Source organism: Trachymyrmex cornetzi, unplaced genomic scaffold, assembly GCF_001594075.2.
Source record: "Trachymyrmex cornetzi isolate Tcor2-1 unplaced genomic scaffold, Tcor1.1 scaffold23, whole genome shotgun sequence".
Lineage (NCBI taxonomy): Eukaryota > Metazoa > Arthropoda > Insecta > Hymenoptera > Formicidae > Trachymyrmex > Trachymyrmex cornetzi.
The window spans coordinates 3,834,802-3,858,579 of NW_017296956.1; the positions used below are offsets into that span (position 1 = coordinate 3,834,802).

Genomic DNA, 23,778 nt, shown 5'->3' on the forward strand with positions numbered 1-23,778 from the left:
GTTGTATTATTGTTTTTAAAAAAATAGCTATAGCATTTAAATTTCTAATTATCATGATAATCCGCAGCTTCTACAACATTATAGTAATTTTAAATATAAAATTTTCTCCGTGTAACAGTTGCATATTGCATAACTTTTTTGAACTATGTACATGTTTTCTTTACATCAATTGATTTATCTCATTATAGTTTATACGTAAAAGTACATAAAAGATTAACCATCCGTCGGTAACGTGGAATTTTAACTCTAATTTCATCAACTATAAGGATTTCCAAGCAACAAAGCAAAAAAATGTTGTTAATTACATGAATGTATAGGGAGCGAGCTTATTATTAAAATGCAAATGTTTTAATTATAGAGAATATGATATTGACAATTTCAAATAGATAACGATTTGATGTAAATTAGATTAGACAGAAATACTGATATGACCGGATAAAAATAATAGGATCGAAATGTCTAGTTTTAATTTTAATTGTTTTTATTTCGCAGATGCGTTTAGCGCAAATAAGGCTGATACGCTCATTATCATTATTACTATTTATATTAAAGCCTAGCGTTTATTTCACGGTAACGGAATAAATTCTTTTAGTGTTTCTGAATATATACATATAAAAATTTGAAAAAATTGATATTGTTGTAAAAGCTTTAACAACAAATTTGTATCATAGATATCGGATTATATTTTAATTATTTTACAGTTTAAAATCCATCTACCAGAATTAACAATCAAAATATCGATGATATGCCTTTAAAAATCTCATGATTGGAGAATTAAGGTATAGTTGCCAAAAAATAAATATTTTATGACATATTTTGTACATCATGCTAAAATATGCCAGAATAAAGTATAAAATTCTTCGTAAAAGTTATTAATTTTTCGATAACTCTGCTTTAATACTTTTATATATAGAATAACTAGAAATATATTTATATAAAAGTATCATATAATTACGTTTTTTATAAATGGTTATAATCTTTGTAGCAATAACCTTTGTGATCTTAAAAAATCAATTTTTTCTAAAATTAAAATTTTATCCTTTTTCAGACCACATAATTTTTATTTAAAAATTATTTTTGTTTTTTTATACGACGACGTCAAATTTAAGAGATATAGTGTTTCCGTTAAAATGGAACATCCTGTATATATAATTGTCATTTTATTATTAATTATTTGTAATTTTTTAACATGAAAAATACCATTTGTCATGCAACTTTTTGCTACATTAGGGGAGAGTTATCCGGCGATAACCGTATCATAAAAACAACGAATCAGCAACTCTTCTTCATTTAATCCCCACTCTAAGATAAGAACTGGTGTCATTATACAATACTCCGACGTTCAGTTCCACGAGTATATATATAGTTGCATAATCTCGACATACGTAGTCATACAACATCGACCAGCAGGTTCGTTACCGTTACTCTGTTGCTATTCTTCCACCGTATCATGGATAATAATCGAGTAAACGTACATGTGCATGAAGGAAGATTAATCGGCATCGTTGAGGAAGCTGTCCATGATGGTCATTACGTCGCGTTCCGAGGAATACCGTACGCGAAACCGCCGGTTGGCGAACTAAGATTCAAGGTGAATAACATTCCGTTACTATAGCCGTATTCAACATAACCGTTCAATTTTAATCTTGAGTCTAACTGACAGAAAATTCATTTTTGCTTATCTGTCTTATTTTTAATTTGACCGAAAAGATACAAAGTATCGGTTAAGAAAATTATAATTGAATGTTAATGATATAAAAAAAAATGGTTATCGTTTCTTTCACTGTTGTATCTCAGATTTTTATTTGGTGTTTAATTAAATTAGCAGATTATATGAGTTTTTTCTATAAGCGCTTTGGATTTTTCGTAAATACAACATTCAGAGAGTGATTTATGGACAAATATAGATATAAAATTAAGTATAAAATTTAAGTGTACTGCAAAAAGCCAAAAATTAATATTAATATAATCAGTATTGATTTTTTCATAATTATTATTAGATAATTCACTTATGGTATCAGTAATATATGTAAATTAAAAAACATTTTAAAGAATAAAAAGAAATATACATATATCTGCTCGAAAATAAAAAAAAAACCTTCAAATTTTTCTCACGCTTTATTGTCTTTATTACTAAATGATTTCTTATGGTTGCAAACAATTTTTATTGACATATTAATAATTAGTTGCAAAAATTAAGAAAAATAAAAATTTTTATTTAAAAAAGTAACTAATGCGAATCGACTTTTCACATATTAATATTTAATTATGGCGACAAATTTTTAGTATAATTTGAATAGATACAACGATTTATTCCTGATATAAATTAATCTTTCTGTTATAACATTCATGTAATTAAATCATATAAAAACAATAGAACTGAAGCAGTAAATAAACTAATTTATTAGCCAGGATTTTGTTTAGGGAGAGGAACTAAATTAGAGTTGAGTTTCCTTTTTCCTCCAATTCTTTCTTCTTTTCTAAAATTAATTTCTTGTAAGTACTCATTAAACATAGTCCGTAAATGTTTAATTGTTTTGAATTATTTTTGTTTTCATTTGAGATTTAGGGGCGACATAGCTTCTCCCTCTTAACTACATCCATGGATCGATCAGTCACGGTTCTTTTCAGGTTGACCTATTTTTGAGAATGCTCAATTGTAACTGGTTGTCATTTACTGCATAAGTTCTACTGCTTAGGTTTTTCGACGTGCTAAGGACGCACACAATATACGAGAAAAAATTATATGTGTGTCGCTTGAAATTTTTCGAGGAAATAATTCGAATAATATACGAATTCAAGGAAACGCGAAAACTTTATTACCGATTTTATTGTATTATCGATAAATTGTTATTGGCAAATGAAAAATTACATAATTTACATAATTCAAGGACTTTAGTTACGCGTTTATGAGCTTTGCACTTTTTCCATTAATCATCAACTTCTTGAATTTACAACGTAGTATACACTACAAAATAGTATAAATAAAAAGAGTAATATTCGTAATAAAAAACTTCCCAAAAAATTTGAAGAATCGATACGCGTGTCAATCATTTATATCAAAAATTTGTTAATTCTCTCGATTCAAACATTTGCGCGCAGATCAGCTATAAGGCAAATTAACAAGAACGCACATGTAATGTAGGACAGGTTGTTCTACATTACATGTGCGTTCTTGTTACAAAAAAGATATATCATGATATTAGATTGATTCTTATAAATAAAAGCTATACATTTATCTATACAGGATCCGCTACCACCAGAAAGATGGTTCGGCGACAGAGATGCCTCAAAATATGGAAATATCGCTGTTCAAGTTGATTTACTAACACGTGAAATAGTGGGTGATGAAGATTGTCTCTACCTAAATGTATATACTATAGATATCGTGAAAAAACGTCCAATTATGGTGTGGATACATGGTGGCGGTTTTGCTTGGGGTTCTGGTAATGCAGCCTGGTATGGTCCCGATTATATTGTTCGGAAGGACGTGGTACTCGTTACGCTAAATTACAGACTAGGAGCTCTTGGTACGTTGCATACTAACTAGATACGAAATTGTGCAAGACGCATCTCTCAGTATATGCTGTTTTTTTAAAATAATATTTTATGTATGTATAATACGTATGTATTATTGTAATATTATATATATGTATGATACTGTACGTATAAATGCTACTTTGTATTGTGTCGAAATTATCTTTACATTATTTAAAGCAAAAAATGTCAAAGAAAATATTACCATTAATGAATTTTACTTATATGAGATATAATATATAGACCATCTACTTCTGATCTTAGTCATTCGAGTTTGCAAATGAAAGAAGCATCAATGACTTCAGGTTTTCTAAATCTCTATGACAAAGTGGTAACGGGTAATCAAGGTCTGAAAGATGTGGTTAAGGCATTAAAATGGATCCAAAAAAATATATCACAATTTGGTGGAGATCCGAATAACGTCACTATCTTTGGCGAAAGTGCTGGTGGAGCTATCGTGCATTATCTAAACCTATCTCCGTTAGGCAAAGGTAATAACCTACAGATCTATTAATATGTAATGATAACATCCTCAAATTTTATCTAATATTTATTATTAAATTTCCTATTAAATATTCAAAAAGTCGTTGATTATTTTGAACTAGATTTTTCTTCGACAAAAATTCGAGTTATATGTTCTAATAATTATAAGATTAAAGATGAACGCTGTTTGTTCAAATCTCTTTCTCTCTCTCCCTTCTTTGTCCCCTTCAATCAAGTAGATAATAAATTTATCGTTAAAAAATCCATCTTCAGCAATTTCTGTGTGAAACATTTAAAATTTTAATTTAAATATTAATGATAAAAACTTATGCATGATGTTAAAATTTGAAAAAGTTGTAGGGGAAACAATAATAATTTCTTCCGAAACATTTTCTCGAAAATAAAATCGACTCCACAAAGTGACTAAAAAAACAATAATTAAAAGAATGCTTAGATCAGTTCTATAGAATAACCTATATATTATTAAACTGAAGAAACAACAAGAAAAATATAATGATAATTAATTAATATAACTAAATTCAATTGCTATTTCCAGGTTTATTTCACAAAGCGATTTCGCAAAGCGGCGTCGCCTCGAATCCTTGGAGCTTGACTGAATGGACAAACAAAGCGATGAGCAGAGGTTTTCAACTTGCGGAGAAACTTGGAAAGGTTACATCAGATCCAAAAGTCGCTTATGAGTTTCTTAAGACAATCGATGCAAAAAAACTCACAAAAGTTGGACAGAAGTTTCTTGCCACCCCAGTAGTAAGTATCTCAATATTTGTGTTGTGTGTGTGTGTGTGTTAATAATTTTATTATTATAATATAAGATTGACTGTACAACAAATTGCAAATTATGAAATATTTTCATTGGTTTTTGCAGGAACGTCTACAACATGTTTTACTGTTTACACCTACTTTAGATTATGAATCAACGAATCCATTCTTTCCGGAACATCCAAACAAGTTAATACAACGCGGAGTTAAAGTGCCATGGCTTTTAGGAAATAACAGTTGCGAAGGGTCTTTTCTCATATGTAGTACACTTTTCGGACGTAAGTTCATATGCTTGTGCGTTCATTCATTAAATATCTGTAAACCACTGTAGTGCATGAATTCTTATACGATGTGACCTATAAAGAACAACACAAACTTAATGTTGTGTGTGTGCGTGTGCACGTGCGCACGGGTATACATATATGTATACACACATCAGTATAATATCTTGCGTGTATGTATATCAGTATTAAGCAAACATTTTCTGGATAAGACCATAGACATATTTATGTTTATTTCTATTATCAATGTAGATTAACTTTAATCCTGATTCTATTTGTTCTTCATCTTTTTCCAATTCTAAAAAGTAAACAAAGATAAAGGACAATAGAACCGAGAATAAAGTTATCTATATTAGTAGAAACGGGCACTAAGGTATTAAAAAATTAGGACTTGTCAAATGTAATTAAAATATTACGTTCTCTAAAACAATTATTTTGTTCTAAAATAATGTTATTTTTAACATGCATTTTGTACATTCGTTTAGTTAAATCTATATATATAATAATCCAATATGCATTAATTATTTCTTTTGATATACAGTATCATCTGATATTATACACACGCTGTGTTTTTTTAACAGGCCATTGTATGAAAAATAATACACTAAAATATTTACGTGCTAATAGATATTCTTTTTAGCAAAATAAATTATTTTTTAACAAATATGTCCCTTAAATATTATCCACATGCCATCTAGCATCTATAGTCGTTAGTAACAATAAAATTTTTTTAATTGTTTTAGAAATAAGCAAAAAAGCTCTTAAAGAAGTCGATTCTGATTTCACGAAAACCATAATGCCTAGAGCTTTATCTGCAATGTCAAAAATACCGATCACAGTTGAAGAGTTACGATTTTTATATTTTGGAAATAAAGCAGTATCAGAAGAAACTTTAATGAATTACGCTGATTTTCTTAGCGATGTCGTATTTAATCGTGGTATTATGGAAGCAGTTGATATTCAAATGAGTTCTGACAGTTACACGCCAACATATCTGTATAAACTTTCATATGAAAGTAAAACTTATCTCGGAAAGGAAATAATAAAGGTTACGCTGCCAGGTAACGTCACTATTTTACTTAAAACCATATACAAATCTTTAATCCTTCATTAAGGAATACGAGTGCACTTATATTACGTTAAACATTGTTAAAAAACAAATCTAAATTTTTATAAATCATTATAAGAGAAAGAGATCGAATATGTATCAATATGCATTTAAAAATATTTCACTTTAAAAAATTAAAGATTATACATACATATGTATGTGTATATATATATATATATATATATACGTGTGTATATATATATGTATGTATGTATACATTATTTTGTAGTACTATTTACAAACATTAAATATTATACTTCAAAATAGAAATCTAGTTGGGTTTTTAAAATTAATGTATTATATAACAATATTTTTTATAGGAGTGACTCATGCTGAAGATTTATTTTTTTTATTTTATCCTCATATGATGAAAGAATTCAATTTGTCACCACCTATATCTAATTCGGATGACTATAAAATAATAGATTGCTTAACGCAAATGTGGACAAATTTTGCTAAAACAGGGTGCGAAGAATTAAAAACATTAATTTTTTTAAATTAAAAATTAATTTTTTCGTTAAAAGTTTTGTAATTGTGTGTTAATAACTAATTTTTAATTTTCAACTAGAGATCCAACGCCTGTTATTACGAATGTGACTCCCACTAAATGGACTCCACTGAAGCGTGGAGACATGTGCGATTATTTAAATATTGATCTTGTTCCTCGCATGGAAAGCATTCGTAAAGAAGAACGGCGCTGCGATTGGAAGAATATGAAACACAAACTATGAAATTCTGTGCTTGTTAGAATATTATTTATATTAAAATTATATTTCCAAAGGAGGATACAAATTTTCGAGGGTTTCCCGACCACTCGGGGATCGTTTTATTTGTATGTTTTCTTATGTATTTTTCTTCGTAAAAACCGAAAATAATCATTATAATAACGCCAGAGTTAAGGAAAAATTGGTACATTGAAATAAAATGAATAAAATCCTTATTTGCATCGTTATGAAATTACTGTCAGGTATGCCTCAATGATTTAGAAATTAATTCCAAATTGGATCAAATGCGAGTAATATTGCACCACAAAACGTTATATAATTAAATTATATTTCTCATTATACCCTATTTGTCATCTCGATATCGTTTCTCCCACTCCAAGCGTCGCGCGTCTGCTGTAAACTGTATAGGTACATTAGGACTCGAAATGCTCGAATAGAAAGTGATCTTAGCGCGAAAAACAAGCAATATATTCATAGACTTCATACTTGAGTGTGAATAGGTTGATGTTTGTTATTACGCCACAAAGTTGTTCGTCTATCTCAGCCCATAGTCGTTTGGCAGCTTTTGAGTGTCTCGGCTATCTGTTTTTGACTGCTTTTTATCTTATTTTGCGGTAAGATTATTAATTTTTTTGTAACAAATGTCCTAATGAAAAATATAATCTAATTAACGTTTTGTGATGCAATATTACTCGCATTTGATCCAATTTGGAATTAATTTCTAAATCATTGAGGCATAACTGATAGTGATTTCATAACGATGCGAATAAGGATTTTATTCATTTTATTTCAATGCACTAATTTTTCCTTAAGTCTGGCGTTATTATAATTTATAATGATTATTTTCGGTTTCTACGAAGAAAAATACATAAGAAAACATACAAATAAAACGATCCCCGAGTGATCGAAAAACCCTCGAAAATATGTACCCTCCTTTTCACGTTTAAGATAAATGTTATTTCATCACTCATACTTTTAAAAAAATATATCCTCTAAATTGAAATCACATTCATGTAAAAATTTTTTTATTAATAAGAACAATTAGAATTAATATAATAACTCCTATTTCCCCTGACATTTTTGTCTTTAATTTATTAAATATTGAGGAGTTCTATACAATTACTTAATTATTTTTAAAATTAATATTGTTATATTTAATATTACTATACAATTTACAATGTATGTAAAAATATTATTATTCTCTTTATTATGTAAAATTTGAACTCCAACGAAAAAATCAACATAAACAAGTAAATAATGTACAAAATAAAAAGGCTCCAAAATTTAACAATAAAAACTTAAGGAAATTTGCCAATGAGAGCCTGCATCAGGTGTTCAATGTGATAATAATGATTTATGTATTCACAAAAATATAATATAATTACAGACGTTTCGACATCAATATTGTGTCCTCTTCAAAGTACAAAAAATGGATAAATTACCAGCAATGTTTCGTTTTAATGTAGTATATAAAATAAATTGTCTAAATTGTGACGTTACTTATGTGGGACAAACCAAACGATTATTAAAAACAAGAATTGACGAACATCGTAAGTACATTAATAGAAATACAGGTTAGAATTCGGTAATTACAGAATATAGATTAGAATGCAATCATGATTTCGAGTGAAATAACGTCGAAATTTTAGACGAAGAAAGGGTTCTCAATAGACGCCTTATCTCAGAAGCAATATATATTAAAAAACAGAAAAATGCTTTAAATGTACAGAGCGACATGGATCTATTGAGTCCGTTATACCATGACATTAATTGTGGATGAGTGCTGCTTCAACTTATTTATACTCGTTAATCTTATTTCTGATAAACAAATGAGTTTGCTATTGACTTCTCATAAGCAAATTAAAATTCAACGTATTCAGATTGTTCTCTTATTATATTGTACAGAGCATCGTTAATCTGTTTCTCAAGTAAGTAATAATCAATACACAATTATTAATTTGGTATTAAGTCAACATTCCTTGTTAAAATCTCGTTTTTTATTTTTATTATAGTAACTTTCTTAATAGGTTGAGTATCCGATGAGATACGACAGACGAAGATTATAGTCTTGACGAAAATTATAGCTTATTGTATTTTACATTTTTGACAACACATATCAAATAAATTCAATTTCTGGAGGATTATATATTTGTTGCACTATGAAGAGAACACAATTGACGAAACGTCTGTAATTATATTATATTTTTGTGAATACATGAATCATTATTATCACATTGAACATCTGGTGCAGGCTCTCATTGGCAAATTTCCTTAAGTTTTTATTGAGAAACAAGTAAAATTTGAGCTCTAACGAATAAATTAACATAAACAAGTAAAATGCCTTTGCGAGTCCCCGCTGATGAATGAAGAAAGAGAGAGCGTACGGAAATAATTTATATTAAACCTCTCAGATTAAATAATGATAAAACATATTCCTCGAGTATATATATTTTATCCCGGATCTGGAGCTTCTTTAAGTGTTAACAACTAGAACTAGAATTACAAAAAATCTATGATTACTTAGACATAATATTCTCATAAGAAGATAAAAGAGAGAAGAGTTGAATTTATGTTATCGGATTTAAAAAATATAAAAAATATAAACATGACCTTCGAAACAACAAATAATCATCTCTCCTCATTTTCAATGCAATTAATGTAAGTCCAAAAATAAAAGCAATTATCAATTATCTGATAAAATTGTAAATGCAAATTTGTATGGAGAGAAATAACACCTGCGATATTGATATAACACATTTGACTTTCGATAAGGTATCATAATGCAAATGTTACCTCTTCCCATGTCATATAATTCGTATTTAGAATCGAAACGTACATATTCGAAATAAATTTCATCACTATTTAATTTGAGAGGTTTAATTTAAATTATTTCTATACGCTCTTTCAAAGTGAAAGCTCGCAAAGGTATTTTACTTATTTATGTTGAAAAACTGTGACGAAAAATCTCGATATTTTGAAAAAAACGTTTAATTTTAATTCATAAAAAATAATACTGTGTATTTATTTTTCGCTCATTCTAAAATATATATTCTCAAAATATGCTATTCCTCTTTTTCAAAATCTGTCAAATTAAAAAATGATTTCAACTTTATTATATGTATACTGTTAAATGATTTTAATTATTATAAACTTTTTATTATATAATGTTATGCAGATATCAATTCTGTATCAATGAAAAGAATTCATCTTTTCCTTAATTATATTTGTATAATTTCATCGGTTGATTTACATTTATAGTGCATCGGGGAGCACTTCCTCATATTTCTTGCAAATCACGAATAAATATAACAAGACGTAATAAATTGTCCTAGTTGTTCGTTGAGAAATGTAACAAGAGAGATAATTCAAGTTCATTTACGCACGTTAAATGTATATAAGGTATGACATAATCATAAACGATAAATAAAATTTTATCGGATCAATTCGATTTTAATCTGACTTATAAAAAAATAATTTATATCTTTCTTAAAATACACATACTCGTACACATGTATGCAATATAAACTGATAAACTTATCGACACGCATTTTTCTCTCGTCATCCATAACTATCCATAGCTATTTACTGATCCGTCTGACCTAGTCCAGTTTTCCAAGACTCCTCACTAGAGTTAATTTTATCTAAGACTTCTATTCAGTTATCCTGAATACTTACTATCTAACAAAATAATAAAAAACCAGCCAATTTCTAGTGAGTGATCAATTTTTCTCAGATATTTTTCTACTTAGATAGCGTATCCATTATGGATAACAGAATCGAAATACACGTGCAGGAAGGAAAGTTAATTGGCGTCGTAGAAAAAGGTGTTTATAATGATTATTACACAGCCTTTAGAGGAATACCATATGCGAAACCGCCGATTGGAGAACTTAGATTCAAAGTAAGTAAATACAATTCACGATAATAAATACATTTTTATAAAAATTAACTCTTTGAAAAATTGTGATTAATCGATCATAAAGCTGTTTATTATTTATATTTCATAATTATTATATAATCTGCTTTTCGTTTATTAATATACATCATCAAAAAATCCAGAAACACTAAAATATCTCGAAGACGATCGACTACAGCAAAAAATATGTAAGAAGCAAAGTTGTAGGGCTAAATAAAATATCGTTAAAAGAGTTTACAATCGTATATAAAAGTCAAATTGAATTTTTTTAATGGAATCTCTCATTTTTATTGCACATTCTTGTTAGCTTATTTTAAGCTTATTTTAAGAGCTTTCTATAACACTACAATAAAGCCTATATGAAAAGGAAATAGTAAAATGAACATCTTCAAATTTATGCCGAACTCTTAGAACACTCATTCGTTAGCTTTAACTTCGTTAGTTGTTCGTTTAAGAATTACTTAAATACAATTTTGTATACAAAAAAGTTGTTTCTTAACATAGAGAATCACATCGTGCGTATATGCGATTTTTAGGATCCGGTGCCAGCAGAACCATGGTCCGGTAAAAGAGACGCTTCGAAATATGGAAACATCTCCGTTCAAATAAATCATTTTAAACATGAAATTGAGGGCAATGAAGATTGCCTTTATTTAAACGTGTACACCACGAATATCAAACCTTCGAAGAAACATGCGGTAATGGTGTGGATACATGGTGGTGGTTTTTATCAGGGTTCTGGCGACGCAGTTATGTACGGTCCCGATTATATCGTGCGGAAAGATGTAGTTTTGGTTACCTTGAATTATAGATTAGGCGTTCTAGGTGCGTCATTCGTTTCAATATGTATCATTGTACACATATCATTTGTGTTTAACATTTTGCTATAGTAATTGTTCAGATGTCTTCTGTTTGAAATAAGTCACTTAGACATAGTCCAAATAAGTTAATTAATACAAAAAGTTTAATTCACATCTAGTTATTTATAGTATGTCGTTACAAACATCTATGTGTGTGTTTGCTATTTATTTTTACATATAAGATTATTTAAATTTTACTGATTAGTATTATAGAAATAAATTTTAACACAATTATTTGCTTTAACCATAAAGTAATCATCTATTTTTAACTAAGATAAATCAACTTTGAAAAAATTCATTAATGACTTCAGGTTACCTAAATCTCTACGATAAAGTGGCGACAGGTAATCAAGGTCTGAAGGATGTGATCATGGCGTTACGATGGGTGCAGAAAAATATATCAGAGTTCGGAGGAAATCCAGATAATGTCACTATTTTCGGCGAAAGCGCTGGTGGAGCCATCGTACATTATTTAACTCTGTCTCCGTTAGCTGAAGGTACAACGTATTTTGTCGATAAAGATTTATCGATACATTTAATAATTTAGAAACCCAAACCCCGTTCCATTTAATCATGAATTTATTCATAAGTCAACTAGGTTTTGCTTTATCTCAAAACCATTCAAGCACTAATACATTTGTAAATAAAAAATAAAAAGCTCCGCGAATATATTAAACAGATAATAAATTTATTTTTTTCTCTCTCTTTCAATTAGTTTCTAATAAAACATACTCCTCAAAATTTTTTTGTAAATTCTAAATGTTTAATTCAAATTATAAAGTCTATAAATACTAATGAAATGTAAAAATTTATAAAACAACTAACTTTCCTACAGACCACATATATATACAAAATAATGTGCTAATAATTATCATGGCCAAGGCACTTCTTTCATTGTGAAACCAAACGACGGATGGCTCTGTTTATAAAAATCTTAGGGCTAGGATTGAATCCACTCACAGTCTCCTGCTATGTTGCGTCCAACGGAAATTTCCGGCCTTTCAGATTCTTCATCAGTATCATCGATTCTGTTACTTCTGATGTCAATTCGATATCGTTATGTTGTCGTTACACACCTTTTTTATTACGTACAATATCAGTGCAACGACAATATAAGAATATCGACATTGTCGTTGCAGACTTGCTATATAGGTTTCCAAAGACGTGGAAATCGCATAGCGACACAGTTCTAATGAGAAATACTGGAGCATTCAGCCTACAACCTGGACATGTCGCCATGCGACATGTCTTTGGAGATCCGAACTAGAATCTGAAAAGCAGAAAATTTCTATTGAACGCAACAGTGTAGGAGACTGTTTGCGGGTAGGTACGATCCCAGTGCAAGGAGTTTTGTGAACAGAGCATCCGTCGTCTGGTTTTACGATGGAAAAAATGCCTCATCAATTATGGCGATTATTAATACGTTAATTGATTTCAATATCTGAATTTTTCATCCGTTACGTTTTATTTAATTGCTCTAACATGGGTGTGTGTGTGGGGGGGGGGGGGGAGATTTAATAATGTAAGATTGATCACAAAATCATTATGATATCGGTGGTTACAAGAATTCTCAAACACTAGTTTATACATTACGAAGAAAAGAAAATAAGAATGTCATGTAATAAATTGTATGAAGCTAATTTGTTATTATTGTTTATTAGGTCTATTTCATAAAGCGATATCGCAAAGTGGTGTCGCAACATGTCCTTGGAGCTTAACTGAACGACAATCTCATTCGATGAACAAAGGTTTTCGACTCGCGAAAATACTTGGAAAAACTACTGCAGATCCAAAAGTCGCTTATGAATTTCTCAAAACAATTGATGCTAAAAAGCTGATAGAAACTGAACAAGAGTCTCTCTTGACGGAAACTGTAATTATCTGAATATATGGTTGTAATTATATAAGTTCGATAAATATGCAGTATGCAGGCTACAGATTGTGTGCAAATAAAATATTATTTCAATAATATCTTCTTCGCACAGGAGAATCTACAATATAGTTTAACATGTTCACCGACTTTGGATCACAAATCATCGAATCCAGTTTTTCCGGAAGATGTAAAAACGTTTAAGCGCCGCGGTGTTAAGGTACCATTCCTTTTGGGTTTTACCAGTTGCGAAGGATCTTTTTTTCCATGCAGTAACTGGAAAGGGCGTGAGTTTTATTTTTGGCTTCATTAAGTACATTTTTAATGCTTCGAATTTTTTCATAGAATATCTATCATATGTCGCATTCTTTTTAATGGACACACCCCATTACATAAAAAGTTTAAATAATGTTTTAACAAAAGATTTTCTTTTTGTTTGGCAAATGTACAGAAAATAATTATTTTTTAATTTAAAAAGGGAAGTTGTAAAAACATCTATTATTTATCATATGATGTAGCGGGCAGAACTAAAATGTTTTTAAAATTATTTCAGGTATGAGCAAAGAAAAGTTTAGGAAAATTGATTCTGATTTCAAAAATGCTATATTGCCTGAAACTTTATCTACGTTACCAATTACAGTCGAGGAATTGCGATCTTTATATTTTGGTGACAAAGCAATTTCAGAAGAAACTCTAATAAATTACGTTGATTTTCTCGGCGATGAGTTCTTTTATCGTGATATAATGAAAACAGTGGATATTCAAACAAAACTGAATAATAATGATAAGAAAGTGACGTATCTGTATAAATTTTCATACGAGAGTGACTCTTCTTTTACAAGAAAAATATTTGATATTCAATTCCCAGGTATTATTAATTAATTTAAGACTATCTAAAAATCTATCTTTATTTATAAAGAATATCCGCTTATATTGTAATTACAATAAAAATTATTAGTTTCAAATGTTTCTAAATTTTTATGCGAGTTTAAAACAACGCGATCTGTTTTATAGGCAATAAATTTAATTTAAACAACAAATCGTCTTAAAATATTTATAAAGTTATGTAATTTAAAGATTTAATTAAAAGTGAACGAAAATAATTGACAGGTGTGTCACATGCTGAGGAACTGGCGTACTTGTTTTATTTTAATATGTTAAAAGATTTCGGCATGTCATCACCTGGAATTGATTCAGAAGACTACAAGATGATAAAATGCTTAACACAAATGTGGACGGATTTTGCTAAAACAGGGTACGAGAAATTTAATTTCTTTTAAATATATTATTCTAAACATATGATATTTTAATTTCGTTAATTTCGTATTTATAATTAATTCTTAATTAAATGATTTAGAAATCCAACGCCTGTTACAAATATGTGGTTACCCGTGAGCGATTCACAAGATGGAAAATACAATTATCTAAATATCGATACAATTTCGCAAATGAAAGTTTTCCGTAAAGGAGAAGAAAGATGGGATTGGGAAGAGAGAAAAAATAAGTTACAGCGTTAAAACTTTATTAAGTTGGGTTTCTCTGTATCTTTTGGGTTTATAATAACTATACTTGTCACTTTTTAAACATATTTTTTAATGATGGGCATACTATTGTTATTCCCTTTAAGTTCAGGGTCGATTTTGGTTAATAGGAATAGAAGATTACATAATACTATAGTCCCCAAACTATGACTTACTAGGAACATAAAGTTGTTTGCAAATTAAAATTAAGAAGTGTTAATTAAGCATTCAGTACTATTTGTCGTAATGAATTTCAAGTAATTTTAGTTAAATTCTGACTGAGAATTATTCGTGCACGCGTAAAATTAACTATGAAATTGTAATGCGGATAAAACTAAAATGAATAATAAAATATTACATTTATAATATTACTGTATTAAATTTGAATGTTTTACGCGTGTTTCATGTGGTATCACATTCAGTACATTTTCTACATCTCGTATTAAATTTTTCGTGTGTTTTCATATGCTACTAATACATTTATTTTCTACATTCTAGACGGATTCCAGGTTATCCAATTATTTTTATGTTTTATAATATATGCATATAAGCAACTTTTTTTTTAATCTAAAAACAATTTCGACTGATCGTTACGCAGAATTATCTTCCTCTCTAAATTAAACTTTAAGAAATTTATGTTATAATAACGCTTTTTATATATAAGGCTTTCACGTATCATCTTCAAAGATACCAGAAGATTTGCGGGTTATCGCCGTGTTTAATACTATTAACAATGGCATTAGCAATGTATAAAAACGCGGCGATGACCCACGAACTTTCTGGTATTCATGTTATAATTTTTCTTAGAATAACTCGTTTTTATTCACTCTTACAGTTAATATTTGCTTCAAAGAAAAATGGAACTCTTAGGTTGAGTTGTTCCATCCTTTCGGTAAACTTCGGCTCACTGTCTTACTCTCTTACTCTCTTATGCTCTTAATATTTTATACTCTTTTGTTTATCCAGCAGATAAATTATCACATATAGGCCGGTATTCGGTTCTTATATTTAAGATCGTCTTAAGTACAATCTTAAAATGTCACGAACCAATCAGAGAGCTGTATTAGCATCTTTCAAGACATTACTTAAGACGGTCTTAAAATAAGAACGGACTATGAATATCGGCCACAGTTTATTCGAAGATGGAACAACCGGTCCTAAATTTGATAAAGATATTGGTTATTTTTCATCTCATTGCCGTATGGTCAAAATCTCGCTACAAACGCTTTGAAGCGTTTGATTGACCATTTAAAACAAAGAATTTTACGAACTGATCAATTAGAAAACGCTTTAAAGCATTTGCATCATCGCGTTGACTGTACCTCATGTCATATAATAGTCATAGATAACGGACAAAAAAATAAATAAATTCTATGCATATTACAGGGCAATTAACTTCAAAAGTCCTGACAATGATACCATTTTAACACGTACGTGCAAAGCATAGAGAATGGATTGCGCGATCCGTATCTAAGTAATATATCAAATGTGGCCAACAAAATGAGAGAGAGGGACCGTGGGAGACGGCCAATCGCCCTCTCATTCTCTCTCCCATTATACCATTGAATGGAAAGAGATAGAAATGGCCGTCTGCCACGGTCCCTCTCTCTCATCCCTATCGACCATTTTGACACACGGATCGCGCAGTCCATTCTCTATGGGTGCGTTCCGTTTCTCGCATGATGCGCACAATGCGTCGTTTATCCTTGTTGCTCAACAAATGTTAAACAAGGACAATGGATGCATCATGCGCATCATGCGCGATACGGAACGCACCTTATGTCTTTGCGTACGCGTCGAACACATCGACACAAAACGCGCATGCGTCTCTTATATAAAGCTATCGCTCCTGACCTTTTCCATTATACTGTTTTTGGGAAAATTTAACACACTTCTGACCGATCTTTCGTGAGACGGATCGATCTAGACAAGTTGAAAAAATCACACAAGCCACGTACGCAGTGTAAAGTTCACAGAAGGGATCGTTAAGAAACATAGTGAAAGCGATCGGAATTCGGTAAGAATTTAATTTAAATCTCGCCGGTCGCGGACGTACGTGAAATTGAGCATGCGATAATCAATTAGTGCGTGCGGGTGATATTTGCGATTAGTTGAGTACGAACGGTATCAAATTGAATACCGCTGCCGAAGAAAAAATTGTCTTTGTAGTACTGTAACTGGCGAAAAACAGCCCGCTATTTTTTGTCATAAATTTGATCTTGTTTGTGTTTCGCGCATTGTCCATTTCAGAAAAAACGTTTTAAATTTGTAGCGATCGCCATATATTACGTCCTTCACGCGAATTAATGAAAATTGTTCGTTACCAAGACGTTCGCTGCTAGCGTCGATATTCGCCATCGATTTCACCTTGGAATAATTAAACAAACAAGATCTTTGTTTAGATTTGTTTGCGAGCAAAGGTGTAATTTCATAATTCGATAACATGCCTAAAAGGTAAAAAGAGAAAATTCGAATACGCTATTTACTGGATGTACAAAAAATATTCGTACTAGAGACATATTTCCCCCAAAAACCTTATTTTTCGAAAGTAAACATTAATTAGCAATTTATTAATAAAGAGTAAAACAGATCATATATTTCTGAAAAATTATTTTACCTAAAAAGAAATATTGTAATAATTAAAGTATATTATTTTAAAAATAAGTGATAATAAAAGATTTTATTATTCAGATGCACAAGAAGTATACTATCTATATTCGAAAAATTTAGGTTTTAACTAGGGCTCTAATTTCATTCCGTTTTTCGAAGATACGTGTAACCTTGACACGTTTATCCGTTTATATTCACTTTCAGAAAAACGTTTACTTGTAAGTAAACGTTTATTATACGTATAATTAGCATATCCGTTTACTAAAAACGTTGTTTCCAAATATACGTGTTTTAAATTATAAGACCTGGTACTATATGTTTAAACGAGAATACATTTACATGTATATTTTGCACGAGAATACATTTACATTTACATTTATATTTAGTACTTCTGTAAAAACTACCTTGAGAAATATTTAAATGTTTATTTTATAAAATTAAAAAAATCTATTTTATTTTTCTTTTTGCATTTTCTTATAGTTTAACATTTTAAAGTGCATTTTAAAGCCGACGTAAAGATTTACTCGTAGAAATAGCATATTAGTTTATTAGAAACGTTTGTCCGAATACACTGTTTTAATGTTATTTTATGTACATATTTTTACCGGTTTTACTATACTCAAACGTCTTTTTTACACTCAAAAAAAAATTTTCGATTTTTTTCAACCCGTCACACTAAGATGACTCCATAATAAAAGAAGAAACGTTTATTATAAATGGATATGCTAATTATACGTGTAAATGTGTTTTCGTTTAATATATATATTATACATATAGTAATATATGTATAATAAGAAACCCTAGTTCTAAGATCATTAGCACATTATTTTCTTGAAGCTCCATATTTATATTGGTAATTGATTGTATAAAATAGCTAATTAATATTTATTTTACACACACAAATCAGACTTTTTAAAATAAAAATCTCTCTTGTATAAATATTTTTTGTATTCACTGTACATACACAGTAAAAAAGAAAATGTTAATTTTAACATTTTTTACATGTCCACTCTACTCAGGAGATCCACTCTAAATTTTAAGTTAAAGTAACTCATTCGTCTTGTGTTATTTATTAACGAACTAGTAATGTTAAATAATTGACACAATATTTTACATTTATATTTGTTATTTTGCCATTAAGGGTGATTTAAAACTAACATATAAAATAAGTAGAGTACATAGAAGAGTAGTTGCAGTAATAATAATAATAATAATAATAGCTCGGGAGGCAGCCTCCAGTTAGGGCCCACCAACGACACGCAGACTAGGTTTTCTCCATTGTGTTTTCTCAGCCGCACTAACCTCAGGTCAGCTCAGACCAATCTTCCTCCAGAAACGAAGGAGATCTCTGACCTGAAGTTGACATACCTGCTCGGGCTCGAGAAATATCGAGCCCAATAGAAGCCACCTATGTCCAGCATACGCTCACATAGCATACATTCACATAGCACGTGGAGAGTAGTCTACTAATATCTTTAACATCTGTCGTGCAACAACTTGATTTCTACCAAAATATGTTGTCGACCGAGAATTCAAGACATTCAAGAATCGATCATTATTCAATACAACAAGTTTTGTTCAAAGCAATCCAACAATTATTCTTTTCGAATTCAAAACCCGAAACTTGGTCCCTATATTATCAAACTGTGTCGTCGGTGAATCCCACTGGCTCTATTGAAAAAAGATCCGATACATTACATGTCCTAGAAATAATGTTGGAAATGATAAAGGATGTATTTAAACATAATGTGTTACATATAGAAGAACCATCTTGTCGTTATGTAAAAAATCACTGCAAGTTTATATTAGTTAATGTATTCCCAATGAATACATTACGAAATATTTCGATCTGTGGTTGAAAACAATGGACAAGTTTCGTGAAACTTGTCCATCGATTATAGAACGAGGTAATATACAAAGTTGTATTACCTCGTTGTTGACATATCTTTCCAAAGCAATTTCGTTCAATGTTTTACCCAAAGAATTGATCAAAAATATAATTCGAAAATATTTATTTTATTGTGATTATTATTGTGATTTGCGTAAAACAGCGATGTCTTTTATAGTATCGTATCTTTTGGAGAGTAAGGATGAATACATAATATACTTTAAAATACTCACCGATGTCTTTCGTGAAGCAAACACAGCGACCACTTATTGCACTTATCGTGATAAGCCTCAATCTCTTAAAAAATATAACTATTGATTCAACAAAATTATGCATTTATTCATAAATATTTTCGTTATCCGCGTCTGTAAGTATATATATATATATATATTCATTCTAATACATCTATTAATCCACAAGTCATCGATAGTTTGCAAATTTTATTTTCATCTATCTTGTCACCTAAACAAGATGCGACGTCTTATTTGCGATTAGTATATGTGAAGAAATTTCAAGAAGTTTGCAACGAATCTTCAGGGATGAAAGCTTTTGGCTTAAAAATTGGTCAGCACTTGTCTGAATTAATCGATATTTTCTCGTCACGATCAATCTCGTTAATAGTTAAAATTCTCCAGGACTTTGTTCGCGAGATATCCGATGAATATGAAAACTGTATTATTAGCGTCATAGAAGGTCTTGTTGAAATTGGTAATACAGATTCCTACTTTATAGCTGTGAAGAGGTTACCGTCGCTGGATTCGAAGAACAAATATATGACAAGATACTGTGAACTCATTAAAAAATTCCAAGAAATGCAGGAGCCTGTTATTGAGACTGTTTTATACGAACATTTTTTTACGAATATTAATTTTTTCAACATTAATAAAACAAATTAAAGAAACTAAAGATCATAGCGAGTGAGTTTATATATGTATTTCCAGCAATATTATTAATGTTTTGTTATTATTTATTGTTTAATTGATCATTGAATTGCAAGTGTAATTTTATATATTGTACGTTAAACTGTTAATGTCCAAGTCATTTTTAATGAAATGGTCGCGAATTCTTATAAATATTTTATACCTTTTATTTAAAAGGATGCCTAAAGTTTTTTTCAATAAACATTTAAAATATTTCTCGAAAAAAAATAAATGCATATTATAATTTAAGAGTCATACGAGATAGATATTGTATAATAAAGATACCCGTGTTTATAAATTTTTTTGTAGCGATTATATATAAGTAAAAGCGCAATGTGAGTTACATATAAAGGTTTTTTTAAGCAATTTAAATACATGTGGCATTGCATAGTATGTGTCCATTTACCTCAAATCTTATTTAATAGATATGATTATATTATCTATTATCAGTACATTTTTCAAGCAAACGAACAAATAATGGATACATTCTTCGCGGCATACGATAACTTTTTTCACACAAATCCTCTAGTATCTTTCCTGAAATACCTTTTTCTACGCGATTTAAAGATTTTAAAGGAAATAGAGAAAAAGTAATAAAAGTTTTTTTACTCTCTACAGTAAATAATTTTCGAAATTTTTAAACTAATTTCTATAATAAATCAGAAGATATTTGTGTCACTTGTGACTAACATCGATAAAAATGATATACTGTTAAATCAGAAGATTAAATATATCAATTGATTCATCAATTGATTTTCCTCGATTTATATCATTTGATGTATCAACGAATATGAGAGAGGGCAGAAATTCTATTATAAATTTTTTCACAAATTATAAACTGTACAGATTTTACGAAGCGAAATGAAGAGAATTGATATTAAGTAAGTAAACCGAAATAAGTATTTTATCTTTACTAAGATCAATTACTATGAAATCATGTAAAAGTGCAAGTCATTTATTATTGTCGTTAATATAATAAAGAGGGGACGAGGAAAAAAAGTGAAATTGTAAAAATAAAATAAGAGAGATTTAAAATACTAAGGTACGTGACTTTGAATGTTTTTGGAAGAATATGAAAAATAGTTGCGGCGTGCTAGTTACATAAACAAGACTCATTTTCCTGACGCAAGTAGCGTTCCAATTGCAAAATAACACTAGTCATTATACCAGTAATAACGACTAATCATTCATCAAAAGAAAAAAAACCGATAGCTTAGATGATTAATTATCGCATTTCTACAGCTACGTACTTACGCGATGCATCAAAACCGGTGATGAAGTCGGGACATGGTATATAAGCCGTTGATCCTGCTGGAGTGTTCGGCCAGCAGGACCATCCATCGAAAGTGAGTCGACAATATGGTTCTGAAATAAAAGTTTAAACAGGAGATGAACATTCTGTTGTAACAGAATGATAGACCGATGATCTCATAAAACGCGTAATTTGCTAGTTAGTATTTAACAATATGCCGAGATTAAATCTCGATATATAAGAAATTGTGAAGCGATATAATGACATCGTAAAGAAAATATCGTAAATAGCACCGCGTAAATTGACTACGGCAAATTGGATACATTTTCTCACGCAATATATACGACGGTCGTAAAAAAGACAACTCGTAACATATTACTCATCACTAACGAACTATAAGAATATATGCCGACAAAAGGCATATTTCCTACATATATGAGATACACGACATACTCATAAAATCTTTTCATTTAGGAGGATAGAATAAAAATTCAAAGCCAATCCGCATTTTTACAAATTGTTGTAAGTGCACATAAAATTTGACAATTTATATTTTAAAAATATATATCATACATCATAAAATAAAACACATTCTATTACATAATATTATAATTGAAATAGAATATCAAAACATATGGAAACATCGTGTTTCAATACATATTCTTGTTCGTTTTCTTTATGTCATTTTCATATCCGTACGTTTATATACGTATAAACAATTCATAAATGCATAAGAAGAGTATAGAAACCTATATGTATAAAAGGGGAACTAACTTTAAACTGTATTAATGCGAAATCACGTTTAAGGGATTCCATCGTGGTTATAAGCTCGAGAAAGTTCGCATTTGCTCACAAGATCTAAGTTTCGAAGAAACATCGATAACATATATTTTATCCGAGATCTCTTTCCGTCAACTTTTATTGAAAATAAATCACTTTCTTCCTTCCCTCGTGTGACTATAGTCTAAGAAAATGGCACATCCGCGATGTTACAAAAAGAATGACTGAAAAAGCCGTATGAAATATTTTCCACAGTTCTACAAACATAGATAACCGCGCATTCTGTTTTCCGGTTATCTAGCGGAATGTTCGATAGATTTCACTATAAGTATTTAATTTGTATCTTCTGGTTGACTCTACCAAGAATTTCAATTAATATAACAAAACATTTTTTCAGCGTACGTATACATCAAATTTATAAAAATTGTCTCGATGTCTTGTAATTTGAAATACAATAAACATAAGTTTTTTAATCTGTTCTGTATAGTAAGATAAAAACATATAAAATTTATTTTTTAGTTGATTACAAGTAAATTTTATTTTAATTTTAAGATTAAATCATTTTATTAAAAAATATATTAAATAATACTAAAAGATAAGAAAAATTTATGACCAATTATTTACCTGTTATTAAATTTTTGTTGTTACACCAAAATTTATTCTAAAATTATTAAACAATTTTACTGCGCAAATGCGGTTCAACTAATTCTAAATTTATTTCGCATTATCTATGTACTATCGTTCTAAGCATGGTGTATATGTCAATGTTCATCTGTATGTGAAAACTTATGGTAAGTGGACATCATATTCTAAAATACATATATATTCAGTGTTGGAACGTATCTAGGTAAAAGAATCAAGATACGGTATCTAGATACTTTAGCTGTACCTAAATGCGTTAATAAGGATCTAGGTAACGCATTTAGGTACAGCTAAAGTATCTAGATACCGTATCTTGATACTTTTACCTAGATACGTTCCAACACTGTATATATTAGATTTTAGAATATGATGTCCATTTTGTTTCTTATGTCTTTATATACAATTTTTGTCTGTATATATTTATGCGCAGTTGCTCTGCTCTAAGTTTATTTTGCATTATATCTATACGTACATAAAAAAATTTGCATGATAAACAGTAATTGAATTTTGAGCATTTTATACAAATATGAAGATATTTGTATAAAATGCTCAAAATTCAATTACTGTTTTTCATGCAAATTTATATATATATATATATATATATAT

General features: G+C 29.6%; 1 protein-coding gene across 1 annotated transcript; it reads left to right on the plus strand.

Annotated features, from left to right (window-relative positions):
- Positions 1–1,392: 1,392 nt before the first annotated feature.
- LOC108760631 (uncharacterized) lies at positions 1,393–15,403 on the plus strand. The gene is made up of 16 exons (XM_018506688.1): positions 1,393–1,591; positions 3,248–3,530; positions 3,843–4,028; positions 4,577–4,788; positions 4,907–5,078; positions 5,825–6,142; positions 6,510–6,654; positions 6,758–6,912; positions 10,631–10,815; positions 11,367–11,655; positions 12,002–12,187; positions 13,352–13,563; positions 13,676–13,847; positions 14,114–14,428; positions 14,671–14,815; positions 14,918–15,403. The coding sequence occupies exons 1-16, from the start codon at positions 1,451–1,453 to the stop codon at positions 15,075–15,077; spliced, it is 3,276 nt and encodes a 1,091-aa protein (XP_018362190.1). The 5' UTR covers positions 1,393–1,450; the 3' UTR covers positions 15,078–15,403.
- Positions 15,404–23,778: the final 8,375 nt, after the last annotated feature.